General features: G+C 40.9%; 1 protein-coding gene across 1 annotated transcript in view; it reads right to left on the reverse strand.

Annotated features, from left to right (window-relative positions):
• Window positions 1-614: 614 nt before the first annotated feature.
• The window catches only part of FOSL2 (FOS like 2, AP-1 transcription factor subunit), a 31,305-nt gene continuing 9,286 nt past the window's right edge, over window positions 615-22,633 (reverse strand). Inside the window, exons 2-4 of the mRNA XM_042446069.1 lie at window positions 15,781-16,035; window positions 11,267-11,374; window positions 615-8,941 (exon numbers count right to left, since the gene is read on the reverse strand). Coding sequence (XP_042302003.1) covers window positions 8,432-8,941; window positions 11,267-11,374; window positions 15,781-16,035 — 873 coding nt within the window. The 3' untranslated portion in view covers window positions 615-8,431. The remainder of the gene's footprint in view (window positions 8,942-11,266; window positions 11,375-15,780; window positions 16,036-22,633) is intronic.

Genomic DNA, 22,633 nt, shown 5'->3' on the forward strand with positions numbered 1-22,633 from the left:
GGCGGATTGGGGCCTCAGCGGCTGCCGTTCTGGCAGCTGAGGCCCCCGATACACCGGGGAAAGGGGCGGGTGCAGCCCGCCCCAAATGGGCAGTCTATAACCCGCCTGAGAATCCATGCATGTCAGTTCTATCTCAATGAGGGTTATTTTGTCAAATAAAATGATGTAAAAATGATGGAAGCCTTGACTTTAGCCCTTGAAATTAAAAAGAAAAGAAAAAGAAAAATGATTTCTTAGCAAAGGCTTCTATGACAGTGGGAATCAAAAAGCTGTAAAAACAACTATACGTGCCATGCAGTCATTAAACATACATGGTTGTCTATCCAGGAAATAATGTGAGCTATGCAAACAGACCTGAGTGTAATGTTATTGTCGTCATCAGAATTTATGTAACCACAAACATTTTTAGAACTCATTTTTTATAATCGTGTAGTGCCTTTTCTCTTAATCTAACCATTACTACACTGTCCTAGTTTCTTATAATCCTCCCCACATTATTTCTCCCCCAAAGTATGGTACAGCTCCTGGTACCTGTATCACCCCTGGAAAGCACCCAGCAGTGTTACTGGGGGTTTGTTTGGAGAGAAGGGGAGAAAAAAAAATCAAACTTTTAATTAATCATAACAAAGAGAATCTTTTAATGACTTCCACTGAAGAGAGAAAAGAACTCCAGTTAGCTCTCACTATACAAAAAAAAAGGTGTCCGCAGTGCCATGAAAGCATAATTTACAAGTATCTGAACTTGGAAATGGAATCATTACAAAAGGAGCAATGACAAAGCAGGGAATGGCATCAGATGGAATAAGGAAATGAAGGGTGAAAGGAAGTAAAAAATAATTATAATTTTATACATACATACATATATAAAACCTTCATTATTTTTCAATCTAGATTGATGTTGGTTTACAAAATGGTACTACTCCATTAAAAACTGTGAAAGCATGGCCATTATTTTAGTATCACCTCCTTTTGTAGCAGCAAGCTTCCTCTAACCACCTTCCATATAATTATTCCTTTCATCTTTGTTTTTAGTGCAAATATCATAGGCTTGTATTACAAATAAAGAAATGAGAGGATGACAACTCAACCAAGCTTCTCTGTCATCATAAGATTTGTGTGAGAAATTCCAGTTTCTCACACAATTGGGTTCCAATTCAGTTATTTTAAATAAATGTTTTATTATTTCATTCCAGGTTAAGGAGAAAAAGAGAAAATATTTTTTTCTGTATGGAAGAAAAATAAAATGATCTCAACATATCTTGACAAATTGTTGTGAAACAAATTAGATTTCTTGACATGCATACATCTAACATGAGTGCATTTAAGATCACTGTCACATAAACAGAATGAAAGTCAGGTCCTTTTTGTCTTCAGGAATCTTAAAGCAGTCTTCCACTTTACACTATTCAACTATTGGGCTAATAAAGATCCACTATCTCTTACCAATGTTACTTGGGACTACACAGTAGACTCTCTCTATATGAACATACACACAACACTTTATCTTCTCACTGATCAAAGACAAATTTGATGTCTATATTCTACATGTAATTTCATAATTTTCCCCCCACATCAAACAGCCATAAAAGTAAGTTGATCAACCTTTTAATTGTACAGAGTGGGAGGGAAGAAAGAACCATATCATTTGATGTTAACAAAAGGTTCTGATACATCTCTTGCATGGAGAGATAGTTCTTCCAGCACTATCTATTGCAGAATACTGATAATGCATCTTTAGAAACAAGACCTCTATATGTTTTATACAGGCCACACAGCCCGCACAAGGTTGCTTTTGGATTTCTCTTCCTCTGACTTTCCCCCTAGATTTAGTGGTTCTGAATTACCTTGTCCTGCTCACAGAGAAATATTTCTTTTCTTTTGCCTCTAATTACCAGAATGTGTAAAAATACCTGAACATCTGCAGTTCACTTTTGCAGCTTATCATTCTATTAGCTTGTGTTTTTTTTTTCTCATTTAAGTTAGCCATCTGCACAAGCAGTGATGTGCATTAAGACATCAAGCAACAGTGGTCTTTTGTTTGGGTTTCTGAGCATGGGTACATTGGTGGGTCACATCAACACTTTGCACTTAGCAGCAAAGTTGTGATTTACTGAAATGCACTTTTACATGTACAAGAAAAAAACATTGCTAGGTCCCATGCATGCAATTAGTCTTCTACACGGAGCACTGATGTCTTCACGAGCACAGTCACATTCCAACACTGAGCTGTTGCTCTTCCCATATCCAAATTTGCCCATCCTGAAATACCTATGGCTTAAACAAAATATAATTCACACAAGCCAAAGAAACAAAAAGCCAAAGTAAGCTGCACATGCACCATTTCTCCATGCAACAGAACTTCTCAGAAATTCTCCATGCAGATTTGGAAGACTGGCACAGCCAAAAGCAGGATAGAGCCAACTATGGAAAAACTACACAAAGGTGGGGATGAAATCCATAAACCCAAACCCATAAGTAACTACTTTATAAAAGAAGAAAAAATCAACATTTTAAAATCAGCAGGAAAATAATAATAATAATAGTCTTTTTCAAATCCAGATCTCAGCCAGAGAAAAAGATGTAAACATTATATAGATAAATAACAAAATATACATGGGATCATTTGCAGTCTCTATTACAACATGTGACCCACTTTAATGAATAAAATATTTGGGGCAGTTTTGTCTTGTTTTTTTTTTCTAATTAGTTTCAGAATTTCATTTTGGAACTTAAAAAACACCCAGAAACACAGGCTAGAGTGATATTCAATTATTGGTGAACATTTGCTGGAGCAGACACAAAAAATGAACAGCTGGCAATAAATAAGAAACTAATGAGTGTTTTTAGGGTTAAGTCCAGGTGGAATACAAAAGCAGCACATTGCTAGCTTCAAATGAACATAGTAAATCAATTAAATAAAAATGTTAAAAGGTGAAATAAGTCTTATTGATAACAATATGATCACCGGAGGTCTTACTGTATCAGAAGCATACTGCAAACTAAAGGGCAAAATCCATTAAACCCTGTGACCATAATCCATGTGTGTAACCAGGACTAAGGCAAAATATTTTGAAATGAATACAGGTCATATCAATAGTGCTTGTTGGATTGGATTCTAAACCAAATGGAAAGAAAACAGTCAAGTACAAACATCTGAAGCGGGAATGGGTGAAAAGCAAGGATATTTTTTTTTGTAAAAGCCAGACCATGAAGTATTAGAGACAAGCTGTTTTTTTCCTTTGAGAAAGATTGTTATGTTTCCTTCAAAATATCACAAGACATACCTACTGGTCAAGACACATGTGCACAGGGACTTAAGTTGAAAATGTGTAAGCAAGTGGGTGTTGAATCTGAGATTTAATGAATAAAATTTTGATATAAGTCCCCTAGATTTTAAATGAGCTTTGCCTTTGGCACACCTACAAAGTGTCTCTCCTCCATCTTATACTACACCTGTCACTAGGACATCGGGATCCATCATTGAGAACTATCGCTGGAGTATCATCACAGGCCACAGTTGTGATGGGATCCCTTCAACTGCACTTCTGAAATGCTCTTGACTAAAGTAACCCCTTTAAGGTGCCATCTGCAAGTTGCTGGACAAACTCTAAATTTCCAGATCTCTCCCCACCATCCTATAAGATGAAGAGCAAGTAAAAACATTACACAGTAATAAGTGGTCTAGGAAGCCATAGCTCATGCTGTGGAGAAATCAAGCGGGAATTCCCTCTGTGGCACAAGGGAAGATGTGCAACATGCCCTTTCAAAGTACATGTCTACATTTTAAGAGAAGAAAATAATAAGAAATCCAGAATCTGGAACTAAAGATGAATTCACACAACCAAGTACACTCAGAATCTGAACATACAAAAGCAGTTGCAAGGCTTGGCTGAGCAACAATATCTGCCACTAAGGCACTCCAGTAAGTTACTTTCTGGAGGAATACTATGGCTTACTCTGCTGCAAGCAGTAAGGAAAGCAGTCACATTTCAGATGAAGAAAAATGACATGGGAAAGCCACAGTTGCTAGGCCCAAGAAACCTCTATTCACTGAAATAAATGAACCCTTTGGTGTAAAACAAGAAACAAAAACTCAGTAAAAATCAAAGAGTTCTCTGAGGTTAAGAAGCTGTTCCAAAAGACTGGATGTCTAGAAACAGCATTGGTTAACTGCTTCTGGTTGCTATCCCCGGTATTCTCTCCAGGTAAGCTCTGAATCTTTTTTTCACTGGTGTGCTTTCACAAAATTAACCTGCCTTATTTGTCCCAGGACAACCAAGTTCTAAACATTGATTATCTAATTTATGGCAACCCTATCCTAGGCCCGATTCCCACTGGCTTATAATGCGGATCAAGACTTGAATTATGGGGGCATTGTTCCCATTTGAGCACTCATTCAGTCCTCATTGTGCCAATTTCGTTCCCGTTGGAATTCGGATCTGATACCCATGTAATCAATTTTTTCTTGGAAAAACCCGAATCAGTGGCGGATAAATTGGATTAATTTGACTGCACATTTTTAGAGGTTTTTCCTGCACCTCCTGAGTCTGATTCGGGGCAAATGAATGGTAACGACAAGGGTGTCTGATTCAGGAACTTGGGGATGGTAGGAGCTCAAGGGGCTGGCCTGGGGGTGTCACCCGCTTGTTCTCTTTCCTGCATTACCAGCGCCATTTTCTCCCGTTCTCATAGCCGGTGGAGTAGGGTAAGGCGATTGCATGTGTAGACATTTTTTTTAAATTAAGCTTTCGATCACTTAGGTGCTCTGTCAGGTGTCCAAACATAGCAAATTGCTACACTGACCTCCAAATACGGTAAACACATTACGCCCCCCCTGCAACTCCCCCTGCTCCACATGCATAGATCGATATGTGAAGAGACCCATTGAACATCATTTTTAACTATTATTATTTCTTTTTTTTTTTTTACATGCCTGCTCGATCACCCCCAAACAGCCCAGGGAGCAATTGGTGAGGCAAAGGGACTTGGGGGATGGAGGCTCCCTTTTCCCTTTCCCAGAGGGAGTCTGGGAAGACACAGGAGAGCCTGGAAGGCAAAGGGACCTGGGAGGAATAGAGGCTCTCTTTTTCCCAGAGGGGAAAAGCACCTAAGTGATTGATTGGTTGTGATGTCAAGCGCTTAGGTGCTTGATTGATAGCTAATTTTTAAAAAAAGAGGTTCCGGAAGGGCAACGGGAATGGGGAGCAAAAAAGTCTGCTTCAAATTACAACTGAGAAAAATTTCAATGGGAATGAGAACATGGGTTAAAAAAACCCCCGAGTCCGTTTGCCCCCTTTTGTAATGGGAGCAAGGGAGCAGATTAGAAAACGACTTGGAAAAAAATCCGAGTCAGAATCACAGCAATATAAACCGCTTTTTTTTGCCCAGTGGGAATGGGGCCCTAGTGGTTTCTTGGCACAGTTTATTCCAAGGATTTTTGCCATTGCCTTCCTCTGAGGCTCAGAAAGTGCGACTTGCACAAATTTAACCAGTGGATTTCAATGGCTGAGCAAGTATTTGAATTATTGCCTCCTAACATCCTATTCCAACACTAAAAACCACCATGCTGGCTAATAAATAGGCTGCAACAAAAAAGGTTTTTCTCCAGTCCTGTCCTCCAGGTTTTCTGTGAGAAATTACAGTACAGTATATCCTTTGATCTGAGTGACCTGTAAAGTGGTGGGAGCATCACAGCAGACATCAAATTTTGATCTTACCTACAGCCAAACATTGCCAGACACAGACCTGGATAATACTTAGCATTTCAGATAACACCCCACAAACACACTTCTGCCAACAGTTCTTTAGTTTACAAGCATGAAAGGACAGGCACCTATGTTGCATTAAGCATTTGTACTGGCCCAGTGTGCAATTATATGAGCTGAGAGAATATGGGAATTTAACAAGATATATTTTTGGCCCACTAATGTGGAGAAGTATTTCACAAAGCACATGAGAGGACTTCAGTGAAATTGTGATATTTTTACAAATACCGTAAAAAGAAGGTAAACTTTTCTGCCCATCTTACTATGAACAGAATCCTCCACAAGATGCTAAATGAGAAATGTTTAGAACTAGAAGTCTAGCAACAGCATATAAAATGAAAAACACAGAAAGAAAAAGGTCCAGAATTCAGCATCTTGAAGAGAAAATTTTACTTGAAAGCATTTTGCATTTAAAAATGAGAACAGAAGAGTTACAGCCAGGATTCTGTTTATTCTTGGTTTAAATATTGCATTACTGAAGTGCAGAGTTTGGTTATCAGAGGAAATATCCAGAAAAATTGCAGTTTGTGCACGCTCTCTCTCTTTTCCCTATAAAGTGAATTGTTGGCTCTTATTGCTGCACAGAGAAGTTTGAAAATATGCCTGGCGAACTCTTTAGAGGCCCAGAGGTGCCTTAAGGACAAATGCCAGAGGTAGGGGTTCAGTGCTCTGCATTGCTTCTTTCTCCTTCCTATGGCCAGCATAGGCAAATAATAAATAATGCAAATTTATCAAGCAGACTCAAATCTGCATACTTTATTCAGATCTTTTCTCTTTGCAACATATAATCATTAACTTACTGGTTGTTTCTTTTTTTAAAAAAAAATACTCAGAAGATCTGATTATTCAGAAAGCCTGGAATTATATCTTTTTCACACCTGAATGTATAAGCAGCTGACATGAAACTATGGCTGTAATCCAGATGCATCAAAAAGAAATTAAGAAATCAATGGATCAAGATTGAGTTCCCCATTTGTTAAGGCAAAGCTTCAAAAGAGACAATGATGATCCCCAGTTGAGCTAACATGTTTTGAAGATGTTGCTCTAGTTCAGAAAAGCTGACGTCAGTGACAGCACAGAGGAATGACATAACGAACTCCCTCTACCATTTGGCCTCACACACCCAGAAGTCAAATGAAACAAAATCTGCAAACACAAATGCACTTGTCACAGGAATCCTAGTTGGCTTGGGATAAATCAGATGTTCAATAAAAATAGTTTTAAACAAAGCCAGAATCTACCACACAGGGACCCAGTAAACTATATTCATCTGTTTGACCTCTCTACCAAATCAAAAATCTGCACATGTCCTCTACAAGATTTCACCTTGGCACCACAGGAGATGCGCAAAGTGACATGCAGTGCCTGTTTCAGGAGTGACTGTACCCATATCCAGGTAGATGTGTAGGGCCTGAGTGCAGCAAATCAAGGCTGGGTTTGTTTACCTCTAGTTGTCTTGAGGAGCAGAGAACAGGCAAACAAACTATTACCCCCCTCACATATACACACACACATCCACACACCCCACACACACCCCTTTGGCAGGGAAATGATGAGTGAAATACAGCCAAAAGCAGGGTAGGGAAATTCTCCAAGGGAGCTCCCAGCTAGCTTCCTGTGCTTTCACCCTCAGCAAATGTCTTTCCTGGATTGGTCACAAGAAAACAATGGCAGTACTGCTACAGTGCTATGGTCGGCAGATCTTGGAACCGGTGGCTTTGTTTAAGAAGCTGTGGCACCAGCATCTGAGTCAGGCGCACTTATGAGGAGGTTGCATCACACCCAAGGTGGCTGGCAGCCAAAGGGGAAAGAAACAGGGTCCAGCAAAAGATTTGACAAACACTAATTACAGAAGAAACTGTGCCAGAGACAAAGATAGAGTCGGTCTGGCATTTCCTCAGCTTCCTTGGCACTACTGGCCCACTATCAGGGGCTTTTGCAGCACACCAATAAATACCATGCTAATCTCCACACTCCATCTATTTTCAAGGAGACTATTTTTTCCATTTGCCAACAAAATACAGAACACCTTTGGGTTTGCTTGCTTCCACGTAATCACAATCCCATGAAGGTGCAGGGAATATATATTTTTTAAAGCAACCATTTGGACCTATTATTTACTCCTCTCAGTTCTGCCACCACCTACCTAAATATCACCCCCAAAGAACAATAATTCCCCATTAGAAGATACCTAACATCAGCAGCAGTTTAACGACAACAGCCACAAGCCTTTAGAGTTTTCGAAATGTCATGGTGCTCAACAGAACAGGTTAAGGCCCATATGAGACTGACTAACTGGAATGTACTACTGAGCACAGAAGGGAATCTGGTTAAACCAGTCCATTCCTCAGCAAAACAGGAGAATGGCTAGCAATTGACTGAAGCTCATATCCATTTGCACTTGAGTGTGGAGGATGGATTTCCCCCACCACATAGTCTAAACCCTTGAGTCCCAGCACTGCATCTTCCACTCCCCACCCCACTTCCATATGGCTTGCATTTGCATTTGTTCTGGTACTTCCTGTCACCAGAAGTACCTGGAGCGACATCATTTCCTCTTCTTGCTCTTGCTGCCCTTGTGCTTCAATGCCATTGTGCTGGCCTTTGATCACAGAAGTCGGGTTTCCCCCTAGAGTAACTAAATGGGTGGGGCAGCGGCAAAGGCGTTACAGCGCCAACAGAGTTGGAGAGTTCAAGGAATCCGAGGACTGGTCTCCACTGCTGCTGCTCCTCCGGTGAGCTTTGGAGCACGACTCTGAAGGGGAGAGGGGTGACTCCTGGTCAAGCACACTTGGGTAGGTGAAAACCAAGTTGGATGTTCCAGGGGTGATTGCAGGTGTTGAGGTCACCACAATGGGAGTGTTGAGTGGTTCTTCCCCATAAAATCCTCCAACAATGCTGATTGGTTTAATGACAGATCGCTGCCCCTTTTCAAGGTCAGAAGAGGAGGAGGGAATGTCTTCTTCCATTGGTTCTTGCTTCACCACTACAGCACTGCTCATTCCAGTCCGGATGGTCTGGAGGCTGTGAGGGGGTGGGGTTCGACGCTCCTCAGGGCTGATTTTGCACATGGGGCTGTGAGCCATCAGCATGAATTTCAGCTTCTCCTTCTCTTTCTCTAGTTCAGCAATCTCCTTCTGCAAAACAGACTTTTCCTCTTCCAGCTCCTCAGTTTCCTATAGATCCAAGAGAAATAGCCCATCAAAATCACAGCAATGTGCTCTGAGTCTGAAGAGAAAGTCTAAGATAAATACTGATAAACAGATGCCATATAATGCTGTCTTGTGGGGACTGTAGTAATCAACAACTGCCAATAAACTGTTAAAATGTTTAAATTTGAACAGGCATTGTTATTCCACAAAGAGGGTTGGAAAATAGTTGTAATAGCGAGAATTAAAAAATGTATATATGAATAATCAATTTAAAAAAAACAGGAGTGGTATTTTTTTAAAAAAGTCATTTGGTTTAAACCATGGTTTAAACCAGCCTGTTATAGACCAGCCAACTGTGGTTTTCAGGAAAGAAAAAACAATTACAGTGGAACCTTACCTTACACAGGGGTTCTTTTTGGCCCCCCCCCCCCCCCATGAAAGGCAAATCCCGCATAAGCTTGAGCCCCATTCAATATAATGGGGCTTGTACTTGTGGTGGTGCGGTGTGCGCACACAGTGGGTGCATTCGCCATTCATTTAATGGCAACACAGCTTCTGCATAAACAGGAAGCCGCGTATGGTGCACCCGCGGATGGAGCAGGTTCACTGTATAGCCAATGGACACAAATATGATGCTGATCCCTGGCACAGTGGGAAGAAAACCTTAGTGGTCCTTCACATCGGAAAAGCTCTGATGTAGCTGACTTTGGAAAACTGGTTGATTGTTGAAAGCTAACTACACATTTTAGAAGTGAGATAGGGAAGCTACAACCAAAAGCTTTCTTCAGGTATTGGTCTAACAGTGGAGGGCACTACTGCAGAAAAATCCCTGAAGCTCACTTCACCCACTCCTCATCTTGAAGGCCACACATTCCTTTTTTAGAAATAAATTACGATGTTGGCTCAAACCACTGCAAAGCACAAAATCTCTACCCAAGTAAATGTTTACTCTAAAAACAACAAAACCAACTGGTATTCTTCAGAGGAGTTTTTGTTCTACCAGCAAAATAGAGAATCAGTATTCTCAGCAACTGCACCCCAAAAAGGTGTTGCCATGAGTATCTACCAAGAGTTGTTTTCCACACATAAACACTCACTGTTTCAATTCATGCTATATGAAGAAAAGGTAAGAGTCAGAGCAAATGGGGATGTTAACAGTCTCCCACATTTTCCCCATTAAAAATAGCAAAGGGGGCAAGCAATCTCACAGCACATTAAAATCTAACTGGTTTATTTGCACATGAGCATTTGTGGTTTTTAACCTACTTCCTCAAATGCACTGATGAGATTACTATTAAGCACAAGCTATCAGCAATTGCAAAAATGTGAGGGTGGGTTCAGAGCATAACAGGGTATAGACAATTCTGACTTATATGGTTACCTAAGGTAATAAAGGTCTGACAACACTGTAGTGATCATGAAGTGGTAAAGCAATACATCTGCTGACCAAGAGTCACTTTATTTAAAGTCTCTAGGGAGAATTCCCTTGTTACATGTGCAATTGTGAGGGCATAAGTAATGTGCCACAAAATCATTATCTCTGTTCATACCACTGCTGATGGATTGGAACATAGGAATATATCCTAATATCCAGTCTTCCTCTTAGCAGGTGTGTATCTATAAGTTATCATTCAGGATGGATGCACTTTTTACATAATTTTGACCCCCCCCCCCCCCCCCAAAAAAAGATTTACCCAGTCTACCTAAAGCTGGACAGGATAACCATGGGGAAAAACTGAATGGAACAATAGACATATTGCCTTCTTGAATTTTCTAGGGAATGTAGTAGAGTATTTGCTTTACTGTTTGAGCCAGGCAGATTTGTCTTGTCATTCATATTCTGCTCTGCCACACCAGAGCAATGTCTGTCATGCTATTCTCTCAAACCCACAAGCCTACTAATGAGAAGTTACTTCAGAATATCATAAACAATACAAGTTTTAAATTAGCCAATTGAGGGGCTGTGCACACTGGCCATAAAGGCTGGCCTGGGGGCAGAATCGGGGCGTGGTGCCACATCACACACACCCCAACTCCACCCCAGGGCAGCGTGACACCACACGCCACTCCACACCGTGCATGGCATCACAGCACTCTTCTGGCACTGCGTCCACATGATGCAGTACCAAAGGAGCACATTAAAGCCATGGCTATTGCACCTTTTTGCTCCTTTTAGCACCCTGGAAAAGCCAGATCAGGGCCGCAGCATGCAGTTCCTGCAGTCCTGATCCGGCACAGCTGGAGACGGCTGCAGGCCGCCCCTTAGGGGTGGTCTGCACAGCCTCTGAATGACTGAAGGTGTGTGAAGGTGTGGGCAGAGAGGAAGAGATTTTGGGGTGGAATACATACAGCCTGGAGTTTCTCCGTCAGCTCTCGGCGTCTGTTACGGCATTTAGCAGCTGCTAGTTTGTTCCTCTCTCTCCTAATTCTCCTCTTCTCTTCTTCCTCAGGTGACAACTGTATCCAAATAAATGAACAGAAATATTAGGTTGAGATGACATGCAGGGACACATCTTTCCAAACAATAAACCATAGTGAGAAGGCTTAATCTAGTGAATTCTACAGCACCTTTGAATTCTCAGGTATATGCAAATAGAGCATGTTTTGACCATTACAAAACAGATTCTTTTGAGTTATGTCCCTGGATCAGAGTGACAGCTCAGAGGGGAAAAATAAGTCTGTAGCCACTATGCCACTGACTGAAGAGTGCAACAAGGTCCCACATACAAAACCCAAACCTGGCAGTAATGAACCTATAGATTGGATATTGTGAGAGTCCCCTTCATAACAGCAGTGATACAGGTGTCTTTCCCACTACGCAACTGAAGCACTTTGAGACCACTTAACTTACATGGCTCCATATTATCGAACACTGGAATTTGTAATTTCATGAAGCATTTAAATTTTCTACCATAGCGATCTAGTGCCTCAACAAACTACAGGCTGCCCACATTCTATAAAATGCATCCATGGCAATTAAAGTGATCTCAAAGAGTTATAATTATGTAGTGCAGATGAGAACACAGTATACTGTAACATTAGAACAATCAAGAGGGTCAAACAAGAAAGTGGAGACACTAGAGGAAGATTGGGCAAGAAAACAGAACTGCAATCAAGGCCAAAAGCATGGTAGAATCTCCCTGTTTCACAACCTCAATGGTTTATGAGGTAAAAGCACAGGAAGATGTTGTAAGCTTCTCCTTCTTCAAACAAGCAATCTGCTTGTTACAGGATCCAAGGTCCTCAGAGACAGCATAAAATGGTGCAGCCTGATCAAATCACAAGGGCTGCTTTGTTTGACATCAGTTTTAAGAACTACTTTCCACTTCTACTGCTCCAGGTTTTCATAACTCTCTGCACTTCCTGGATCATCAGGCAACCCTCAAGTAACAGAAGATAAATGTCACGAAGGTGCTGAAAAAGGTCTGATAATGTTCACACTGGGTTGAAACAGGAGCCCAGAAAGAGGTTGAAGCATTGTATATAGCAGAGGAAGTGTGGGAGGGTAAACTAATATTATCTTGGATTGTGGCTAAACTTGGTTACCACTCCCATAATGACGGCAAGCAGCTATCACAACACTGTTATAACATCCTACTTTTCAGCAAGCCAGATGTTTTGAGAAAGATGGGGAGGGGGGAGACCAATCAGTTTTGTCATACATATACTGGAGTGAGTGAGGAAAAGATTATGTGGCTGGCTTTTATACACAGCAACCAGGCCAGCTATCCTAAAATTTCAAATGTTTGTGTTTGTTGATAATTAAACACATCTATGCCTTTTGTGGGCAGCTTTTTGTGTCCAAAGACACATGGTTAAGACAAAATAAAGGGGAAGTGCCTGCTCAGGATTCAGGCACTATACAGACCGGCCCAAAAGGCTGGCCTGTGGGCGCAGTCAGAGCGCAGCATCCTGATAATGTATACCCTCACTGTGCCCCCTGGGTGTCATGATGCCGTGTGCTACTCCAGACGGCGGACAGCATTATGGTGTGCCTCCAGAGCTGCGTCCAGATGATGTAGCGCCAAAGGGGCACCATATAGTTTTGCAGCTCCTTTTTGCACCCTCCAAAGGCTGGATCAAGGCCACAGCGTGAGATTACCATGGCTCCAATCCCACCAGGAAAGGGGTGGCGTCCCATTGCGATCTAGAGAGCCCCTAAGTCCATCTTTCTTCATCTTTGACTAGTCATTTCTGAATGAACAATCTAAGCAAACACCTTTTAAAATATTCTTAGAAGAGAACTATTCTAGAACAAGTGATGTCATCATCAGTAGTGTATGATTCTTGAGCTTGTTTGGAGGTTCTAGCAGGGGAGCGCAGCTATCGTATACCCTTGACCGAAGAACGGTACACTCCTTCTATCTGGGATGGTCGTCCTCTTCCACCGAGCGCGCAGCTTCAGGAGGGACGCACATGGAGTGGTGAGGGAGGAAGGGGACACCCGCCTAGCCAGCCAGATCAGCTGAATCAACCCTGGCGATCAATGGGGTGACAGATGTCTCAGCCAGATCGCCCTCACATCCTATTTGTATTCTACCAACCTATTTGTATTCTATCGCTGTATGAATTACAAACACTGGGGGTAGCCCTAGGAATTTCTATAAATTTGATCACCAGGAGCAAGATCCCAAGATAGCAGTGATGAGTTAATCTCCCTGCAAATCAGGTAAAGCATAAAAGCCCTATGCAAGTTTCTGTTTAAAAAACAGGGCACTACCAGTCTGCATAAGCAAGGCATCATTTGGTTACATGCTCTCCCTAGTGTAAGACAAACCTTCTGTATTCATGCAAATACAGCCAAACAAGCTGGTTGAAACACCTTCATTTACAAGATCTTTGTCTGAGATTGGCTCAAAAGTAATCATGATGGTGGATTTAGGAAATGGACACCTGTAATTCTCAGGAGTAGCTGCAGGTAATCTTACCTCATTGTGAAGCAACTTTCCATAGAAAAGTCTACAGCAGCTGAGAGTAAACAGCAATAACTATTATTATTGCATAAAATAAAGAAACTGAATTCAGCCTAATCCAACTGTCTGAAACTTGAGAAATGGGGCATGGTAGAGAGAAGGACTACTCAGAAGAAAAGGAAGGTGGTGACAGCTTATTGCCGGGAAGCTGTCCCATCTCTTCTTTGACCTAAAGGCAACCTTGTTCTTGGATGTTTTATAAAACCACCGCCACAAAAAGTGGTGGTGGACACTATCTTAGGCGCGTTACAAACACGCAAAAAGTATGTACTAGGTACGTACTAGGGTTAGGTTTCTGGACGCCCTAACCCTAGTACATACCTAGTACATACAAAATGGCGGTGCCCATTCTACATGGGTGCTGCCATTGGAACATCATGACTGCGGTGCCTCCGAATGGAGCGGCGCAGAAGTGATGTCCTGGCACTGCGCAAGGGCGCCTGGGGGGCTCTTTCCGCGGTGCCGGAAGGAGCTCCGAAACAGAGCTCCTTCCAGCTTTATGTTGCTGGGCACAGCCTTTACACGGCTGCGCCAGCAACACAAATGAGAAAGGGGCCAAGCAGCCCCTTTCTCTTCGTCCCTGCCGCTGTTGGGTGTCCTTGGGGCATGAAGCCCCAAGGACATGCCTTTCCAGGCCGTGGGGAAGCGGCCTTTTGCTGCTTCCCCGCGGCCTGGAAAGCGGCGGATCAGGGCTTCAGAGGCTGCCGCTGTGGCAGCTGAGGCCCCAATCCGGCAGGGCAAGGGGCTGGAACAGGCCGCCCCAAAAGGGCAATCTGTAAACTGCCTTAGGTGGCTTTGAAAGACGATTAAACAATTCATGGGTAATAAGGGTATCAATCTACTGTTCATGAGAGCTACCTATTTCCTCCTCCCTCCACACACAGTATCAAAGGTAGCATACCTTTGAATACAAGTTTCTGATTAACATTAAGCAAGGGCCATTTTTTTCATGACCTGCTTACAGGCTTCCCAGAAACATCTGGTTGGGCCATGTGATAAACAAAGGGCTAGGATGATTATGACAGTTTGGTCAGATGCAGCAGAGATAAATGCTCTTAGGATGGAACAACATTTGAAAACAGCCTCATGTTGAGTTGCCAGTTCCCTCCTTTTTCAGTTCTCAGTTCTGTGTCTCTAGGACTGGCAAAGTGAAAAGATGTTGAAAAACTGGTTCTGCTCACCAATAATTCATGAAACAACACCTTGACCTTAGGAGTTCATTGAGCTGCTACCAAAGCATATATTTGAGGCAGGGACTCTGGAATTTACTAGTAAAACAGCAAGATTGTCAGATGACCTTATTTTAAAGGTTATTCAGATGTCACAGATTCTTAATTATATTATATGATTGATAAATCCATCTATATGAGTTAGGGTTAGGTTCAGCAGCAAAAGGCCAAGTATTATAGTTGAAATGCATAACAGGATGGGCAATCTGCAGTAATACTTCTGGAATCCATTCATGCCAATAAAATTGACTCTGAAGGAAATGTCACTAGCACCTTCATGCAAATAGAATGTTAAGGAGAAGCATTACATCATTACTGGTGGCATGTCTCCATCATAACTCTCTAAATACATCCTTACTTCCCATCCTTGCTGCTGGAAATTTTCTCAAAGAGATGCCAAATAGCAAATAAAGACTTTTCTATGGAAAGCAAGTGTGGTCCTGGAGAACTGTGGCTCCTTGACATGATCTGTATAAATCTCTTTAAATAAGAACAAGCCAAAACTCTCTGATTTAGACTCATGCAACTCATAAAAACATAAGGTTAAAGACTTGGTCTGCAACAACAAAGCTAGGAACTTCTCTTTGAAAGCTGCGCAGGCATTTCTAGATCCACTCAGCTGAAGGATTATGTGCAGTTGCTTTTTCACCAGCATAGCTACCTGCTCATCTCTTCTCCTCCTGCCCACTGTGGTCCCAATGGTTTTAATAACACCAGGTCTCTGAAGGGCTGTGTGTCCAGTAACTGAAGACAGATTGGGCAGCGCATGGCTGTAGGGATGAGAACGAGAATAGGCACTTGGCATGGAGGTGATCACAGTCGGCTGAACCATCCACTGCAAATCTTGGCTGGTGGTAATGGCATTCAGGGTAGGAATAAAAGCGTTGCTCGATCCTGGCATATCTACTCGGAATTTCTAGGAAACAAAGAGAGAGGACGAGAAATTAGCAGAACCAGGAGAAGTAACCTTACTGAACAATAGCCCATGCAGCAATCAAAAGACACAATATTATAAGACTAATCACCTTTACCATACATACATTGTGCTCAATATTTTCTATGCTGGCCAGCTGAAAGCTTTTCAAATACCCAAATAGAAATATCACTGTTCTAAGATATTTTTTAACCAAGATTCCAATGACTGAATATGTAACCTTAAGTATTCAAAGCATGGATACTCAAAGCTCTGTATCACAGAGAGAAACTCTTCAGACTTTGTGACACATGTTTCCCCCTACAAATGAGCTGCCCTTGACCATATTCCCAGGTGGGCAAGCACAACATCTGAACTTTGCAGCAGTCCTAGTGATCGCATTGACACTTTCTCCACAGTATGAGAAATCTCTTAAAATCTGTAGCAGTAGATCAGGGATGACTTGCTCGTTGGTACATCCAGATGTTCCTAGAGTGCACTTTCTATTATAATATCCCATTGGCTGTGACAGACAGTGCAGATGGCAGCTGCAGTCCAATCACATCAGAGGGGACCCATATTAGACAAGGGATAATATGAAGAAGGAACAATAGAGAGCAACCTAAAGTAATGGCATGCTCCCAAATTAAAAGTATCAACATGTCTTTCTTCAGCTACAGTTGTCCAGTACACACGACCAAGCACTGAACAATCTTTGGAGTTCATCAGTAAGATGTGAATATGTTTGGAGAGGGATTATGTATTCAGTATTGTTGCCAATCTGGGCCTTTATGTAATTTTTTTTTCTGAACACAAGAAAATTGTTAATTGATGTTATGTATACATGTGTACATAACAGAACGACACACATGGCTGCACATTGGAGATTCCAATAGAAATTAAAATTGTAAATTAAGCCATTTGAATACATTTAAGATGTTACCATGTTTCAAATAGTTGCTATCTTGTTCCCTACCAAAACTTACTGCAGGTAAGCAGAGGGTTATATTTGATGTTCTTCCGAAGCAAACAAACTGGCAAAATTCTACATGAATGTCTTTGTTATTGTCTTTTAAGCTTAATTATGGCCTCTTTGATACCAGAAAAGAAGCACTGAATGCCTGACACCATGATCACTCACACTTTGGATCCACATTTTATGGAAAGAATTTGCCAAATGCATAGAATCCAAAGCTAGCAGCTTAAACCCAGGACTACTCTTCTTTCCTTCTATTAGGTATCATGCAGCATCATTCTAAATTATGTCAACTGCCACATAAATGTGCAGAAAATAAATTTCAGACAAAACAAACATGCATTCCATGTCTTGGAGAGATTGCCATACATTTGGGTTGCAACTGCATATTACAATAATCCACTCACAGCATGACCCTGAAAAAATATACTGTATTGCTGAATTCAATGTGGTTTATTCTCAAGTAAGTATATAAAAGACTGCAACCTAAACTACTAAATCACAGTGATATGATCCTTCATGACATAAATGCAGGGTGATTTTTTTTTACATGAGGAACATTTAAGAAACCTTCAGCCAGAAGAGGCATGGTTTCAAATTCTGCCACCTCAGTCTTTGTTATTAACTGCCCTCGAGTCGATCTCAACTCATAGCGACCCTATGGATGAGACATCTCCAAGATCCTCTGTCCTTCACTGCTCTACTTAATTCCTGCAACCCCATAAAACCCACGACCTCCTTAATAGTCCATCCACCTAGCATGTGGCCTTCCTCTCTTCCTCTACCTTTCCCAGAATTATTGTCTTTTCCAATGAGTCCTTCCTTCTCATGATGTGTCTGAAGTACGTCAACCTCAGTTTTGTCATCTTGGCTTCCAGGGAGGTTTCCAGCTTGATCTGCTCTAGGACCCATTTGTTTGTCCTTTGGGATGTCCATGGGATCCTCAGCACTCTTCTCCAGCACCACACCTCAAATGAATGGATTTTCTTCCTATCTTCTTTCTTAACTGTCCAGCTCTCACATCCATACATGGTAATAGGGAATACAATGACTTGTATGATTCTGACTTTTGTGCACAGTTGTATATCTTTGCATTTTAGAATCTTTCCTAGTTCTTTCATAGCCATCCTCCCCATTCTTAATCTTCTTCTGATTTCCTGACTGCAGTCCCCATTTCTATCAATGTTTGATCCCAGGTATAGGAATTCTTTTACTATTTCTGTTTCTTCATTGTCTAGGTTGAACTTGTGAAGGTCCTTGATAGTCATTATTTTTGTTTTCTTTATGTTCAATATTAAGCCTGCCTTTGCACTTTCTTCTTTGATCTTCCTTAGGAGGTGTACCAGGTCTTTGATGTACTATGGTGTCATCTACATATCTTAGATTGCTGATATTCCTTCCTCCTATTTTCACTCCTCCTTCTTCTGTATTCAAGCCTTCTTTTCTTATAATATGTCCTGCATACAAGTTGGACAGATAGTGTGAAAGGATACTGCTTAGTCTGAGCTCTTTGCCAATTGGGAACCATTCTGTGTTCTGTTCTGACAGCAGCCTCTTGTCCTGAGTACAGATTCCTCATCAGGACTATCAGGTGTGTTGGCACTCCCATGCCTTTAAGAACATTAAATAGCCTTTCATAATGTAGTCAAAGGCTTTGCTCAAGCACATGCTGATTTTCTTTTGGAATTCCCTGGTGCACTCCATTAGCCATCTTATGTTTGCAACGTGGTCCCTAGTGCCTCTTCCTTTCCTGAATCCTACTTGAACCTCTGGGATTTCTCTCTCCATGTATGGTTAGAGACTAGGTTGCAGAATTTTGAGCATGATTTTGCTTGCATGGGAGATCAGTGCTATGATTCTATACTTGGTGCACTCTCTTGTGTCTCCCTTTTTATGGATGGGAATGTATATTGAACGCTTCCCATTTGTTGGCCATTGTTTTGTTTTCTATATCTGTTGACATATGTTGGTTAGCACTAGAATTGACTCTGTCAATGTGGATTGCAGCAGTTCAATTGGAATATCATCTGTTCCTCGTAATTTGTTTTTCGGTATTTCTCTTACTGCAGTTTCCACCTCACTTTTTAAAATCTGGGGTTCATCTTCATATGGCTCTTCATTCCATGTGTCCTTCATTTTGTCATCTCTTTTGAATAATTCTTCTGTGTATTGAATCCAAATCTTTTTATTCCCTCCTAGTCTTGAATTGTGTTATTTTTATTGTCATAGAACATCCAAGTCTTGGTTTGAATTTTCCTTTGATTTCTCACATCTTGTGAAATAGATCTCTTGTTCTTCCCTTTTTGTTGTGGTCTTCTATTTCTCTGCATTGGTCATTATAGTAATTTTCTTTATCTTTCTAAACAAGCCATTGTACAGTTGTATTCATAATTCTTAGTTTGTTACTATCTCCCTTTTGTTTTTCTTCTCTTCTTTATTGCTTGTAGTGTTTTTTCTGTCATCCATGTTTTTTCTCTTTCTTTTTGTTTATTGAAAGTGTCTGTCTGCATTCTTTTTTTTTTATTATGTCCCTGGCTTCAGACCATAGTTCCTCTGGTTCTCGGTCTATTATGTTTAGTAGTGCGAATCTGCTTCTTATGTTGTCAGTAAATTCTGTTGAGATATTATTTACATCATATTTTGGTATAATCACTGTTTTTGTTTTCTTCTTGAGTCTTACTCTTATTTTTAATATGAGTAATTAGTGATCTATGCCACAGTTGGTGCCTGGTCTAGTCTTGACCACCAGTATAGAGTTCTGCCATCTTTTACTTCCAGTTATACAGTCTATTTGATTTTTGTATTGACCATCTGGTTATGTCCATGTGTATAGCCTTCTTTCTGGTTGTATGAAAAATGTGTTTGCAATGAATAAGTTGTTGGCTCACAAAAATCTATCAGACATTCACCTGCTTCGCTTCTTTTGCCTAATTCAAATCTGCCTACTGTTTTTGATTCTTCTTTGATTCAGTCTACCATGGCTGAAAATAAGTGGAAGAAGCTGAAAAATCAGCAAATAACTCATACAAAATTAATGGAGGCATCCAGGTCCTCTTTGGATATATTTTATAAAGTCTGTATAACATCCCAACAGCAGGTTTACTAAAATCCACTCCAGGATTCTCACATGCAGAATCAGCATTCTGAAAAGTCAGTCTTTTGTATTGGCTGTGGGATTCCTAGAGTTGTCATCCAATTTTAAAAAATAAAATAAAATAAATTCTCTTCCACATTCTGTCCAGAATGTGATATGCTAACTCAATATGAGGAACCAAACTGACTCGTTCTGGATCATCAAAGCTACACCAATATTCAAAAGGCAAGGAATATTGTTGACCCTTTGTCTAAAAACAGGTGACCACTTGTACTCTGTATTTGGAAAGTTAAGGGTGAGATGATCCTTGAGCAATCCTTTATATATAAAACCTGAACACATACATAACCATTGGTTTGTCTTATATGCTGCTGACTTCTATACATTTTAAAACTGCAATGCCACTTGTAATATGTACTATACCTGACGGCAAACATACCTCCCATATCCACCACATTCTGTTACAATGCAATGTGTAGAAACAGATGGTTTCTATGTTCAACAGGGTTTATGGCAGAAGCACCAGGTGGTACGAAAAGGGAACTTTGGTTGGTTCGTGAAACAGTTTTCTGACTCACCTCAGGGGGGCTGCACTTACAGCCATTTTTTTATGGCAGCCACAGAAAGTGGTTGGAAGTCCATGCTGAATTCTGAAAAACTAACATTTTTTAAATGTTAAAAAGAGTGGGGCTTTGATCTCTTTGAAAGGTGAACTACCACTTTTGCTGGCTTTTTGGGCAGGCGTTCCTCATTTCAAATCTTGGAAGGTAAGCAGGGTCAGCCTTGGTAATACTTGTACAGGAGAGCACCAATGAATAGCAGGTGCTAGGGTATATTTCAGAGGAAGGAACTGGAAAAACCAGCTCTGAGTATTCCCTGCCTATGAAAACCCTATGAAATTGACCATACGTTGACAGAGGCACATACTCCAAGGCACATATACACATACAATTCACCTTTCCTTTCTGCTTTTAGCCATTGCTTTTATCATGAACTGATGCTGTTGCTCTGATTTTAATGTGACATTTGCTACTTACTGCTCTGTTTGTTGAGGCTTGGATGATTAGCTGGGACTTTGCATGTTTTTGGTTAAGAGACAGAAAACAGAAAACAAATCCCTTTTTACAAAGAACTCTTAAGTGATACCTCTTCCACCAACAGGCTTCCATAAAACTGGATTTTCAGCTAAAGTGCCGGTAGGAGGCACACCTGTTCAACATGCTTATTGTGGGGCCACATGCAAGGATGATTTTTAAAGTAACATATAGAGATGCCTCCAGCTGCAGGAGGTTTACATGCCTATATTTTAATAATACCCTATAAAATGTGTTTTGGGATTCAGATCAGAAAAAATTCCCTGAAGCTCTTTGTTCTGTCTAGACAAAATAAAGCAGCAGCTTTTTAAAAGCAACAAGGTAATAATCTTCTGCAGAATTTTATATATTAATACACCTTGTTTCCAGACAGTGGTAAATCCACATGGGTAGTTTACTGACACTAAAATGCTTGAGGAACAGAATAAAAACAGAACAAAAACAAATACGGTCATTGAAACGGGGAAAAATGTTTAAGGGAAGGAAGATGTTTATCTAAAATGGGAACCATTCAGAAGACATAAAAGTGTTCAATTAGTTGTGTAGTTGATCATGCCTTCATTAACTTAAAATGGCCTGCAGTTCTGCTAGACAGATCTGTTCTCCATGAGACAAGGGGAGACATTTTTGGACTACAACAAATAATTTTGCATTCAAGGGGACACAGGAACTGAGAGGTCGCTTTTCTAGGACAATGTACCTACATTTGCCTCTCCTCTGCAACTTCAAGCATATGATTTAGAGGAAACACTAAGGGTTAAGGTCTGGATCCTACTGGTAGTCTTAACTAGAGTTAACTCAATGCATTAACTGTTGAAGGGTATGTGCACACTGGAACAACACGACCTTTTCAGTGTGACATCTTTCCTAATATCCCATGACTACAAACCAGGAAGGAGTGGGCATCTGGACAAATCATATAAGCCAGAATGCCCTATAAATCACCTGCATGAGAAGTAGGAAGCACGTGTCTTCCAAGCAACTAACAGATACCCAGGTGTCACCAAATTTCCATCATATTCTTTGCAAAGTACTAAGAGGGCGCACACACACACACACACACACACACACACACAGTATCTATCTATCTATATAAAATTCCCCTTCAAAGATTAATCCATTAGGTAAGAACAGAGTCCCAACCACACATAAGATTCATGAGTCTGGACCTTTTCCAAGAGTGTTCATTGTATCTCACTGTAGTTTCCACATATCAGGACTTTTGACCTGGCAAGGATACCTCTTACAACAATATAGCTTTTCCAGAGAGCTAGCTATCATTTTTTATCCCACATCAAATCTATTCAGTTTTAAAGTGCCAGAAAACTCTATTATTTTTTTTTACAAGGATATAGTAGGATGAGAGCATAACCCTGTACATATTAATCATGTACATTCATGATGGAAGAGAGTGCTCATGTCTATTTTATACTGTGT

This window comes from Sceloporus undulatus, chromosome 1, assembly GCF_019175285.1.
Source record: "Sceloporus undulatus isolate JIND9_A2432 ecotype Alabama chromosome 1, SceUnd_v1.1, whole genome shotgun sequence".
Lineage (NCBI taxonomy): Eukaryota > Metazoa > Chordata > Lepidosauria > Squamata > Phrynosomatidae > Sceloporus > Sceloporus undulatus.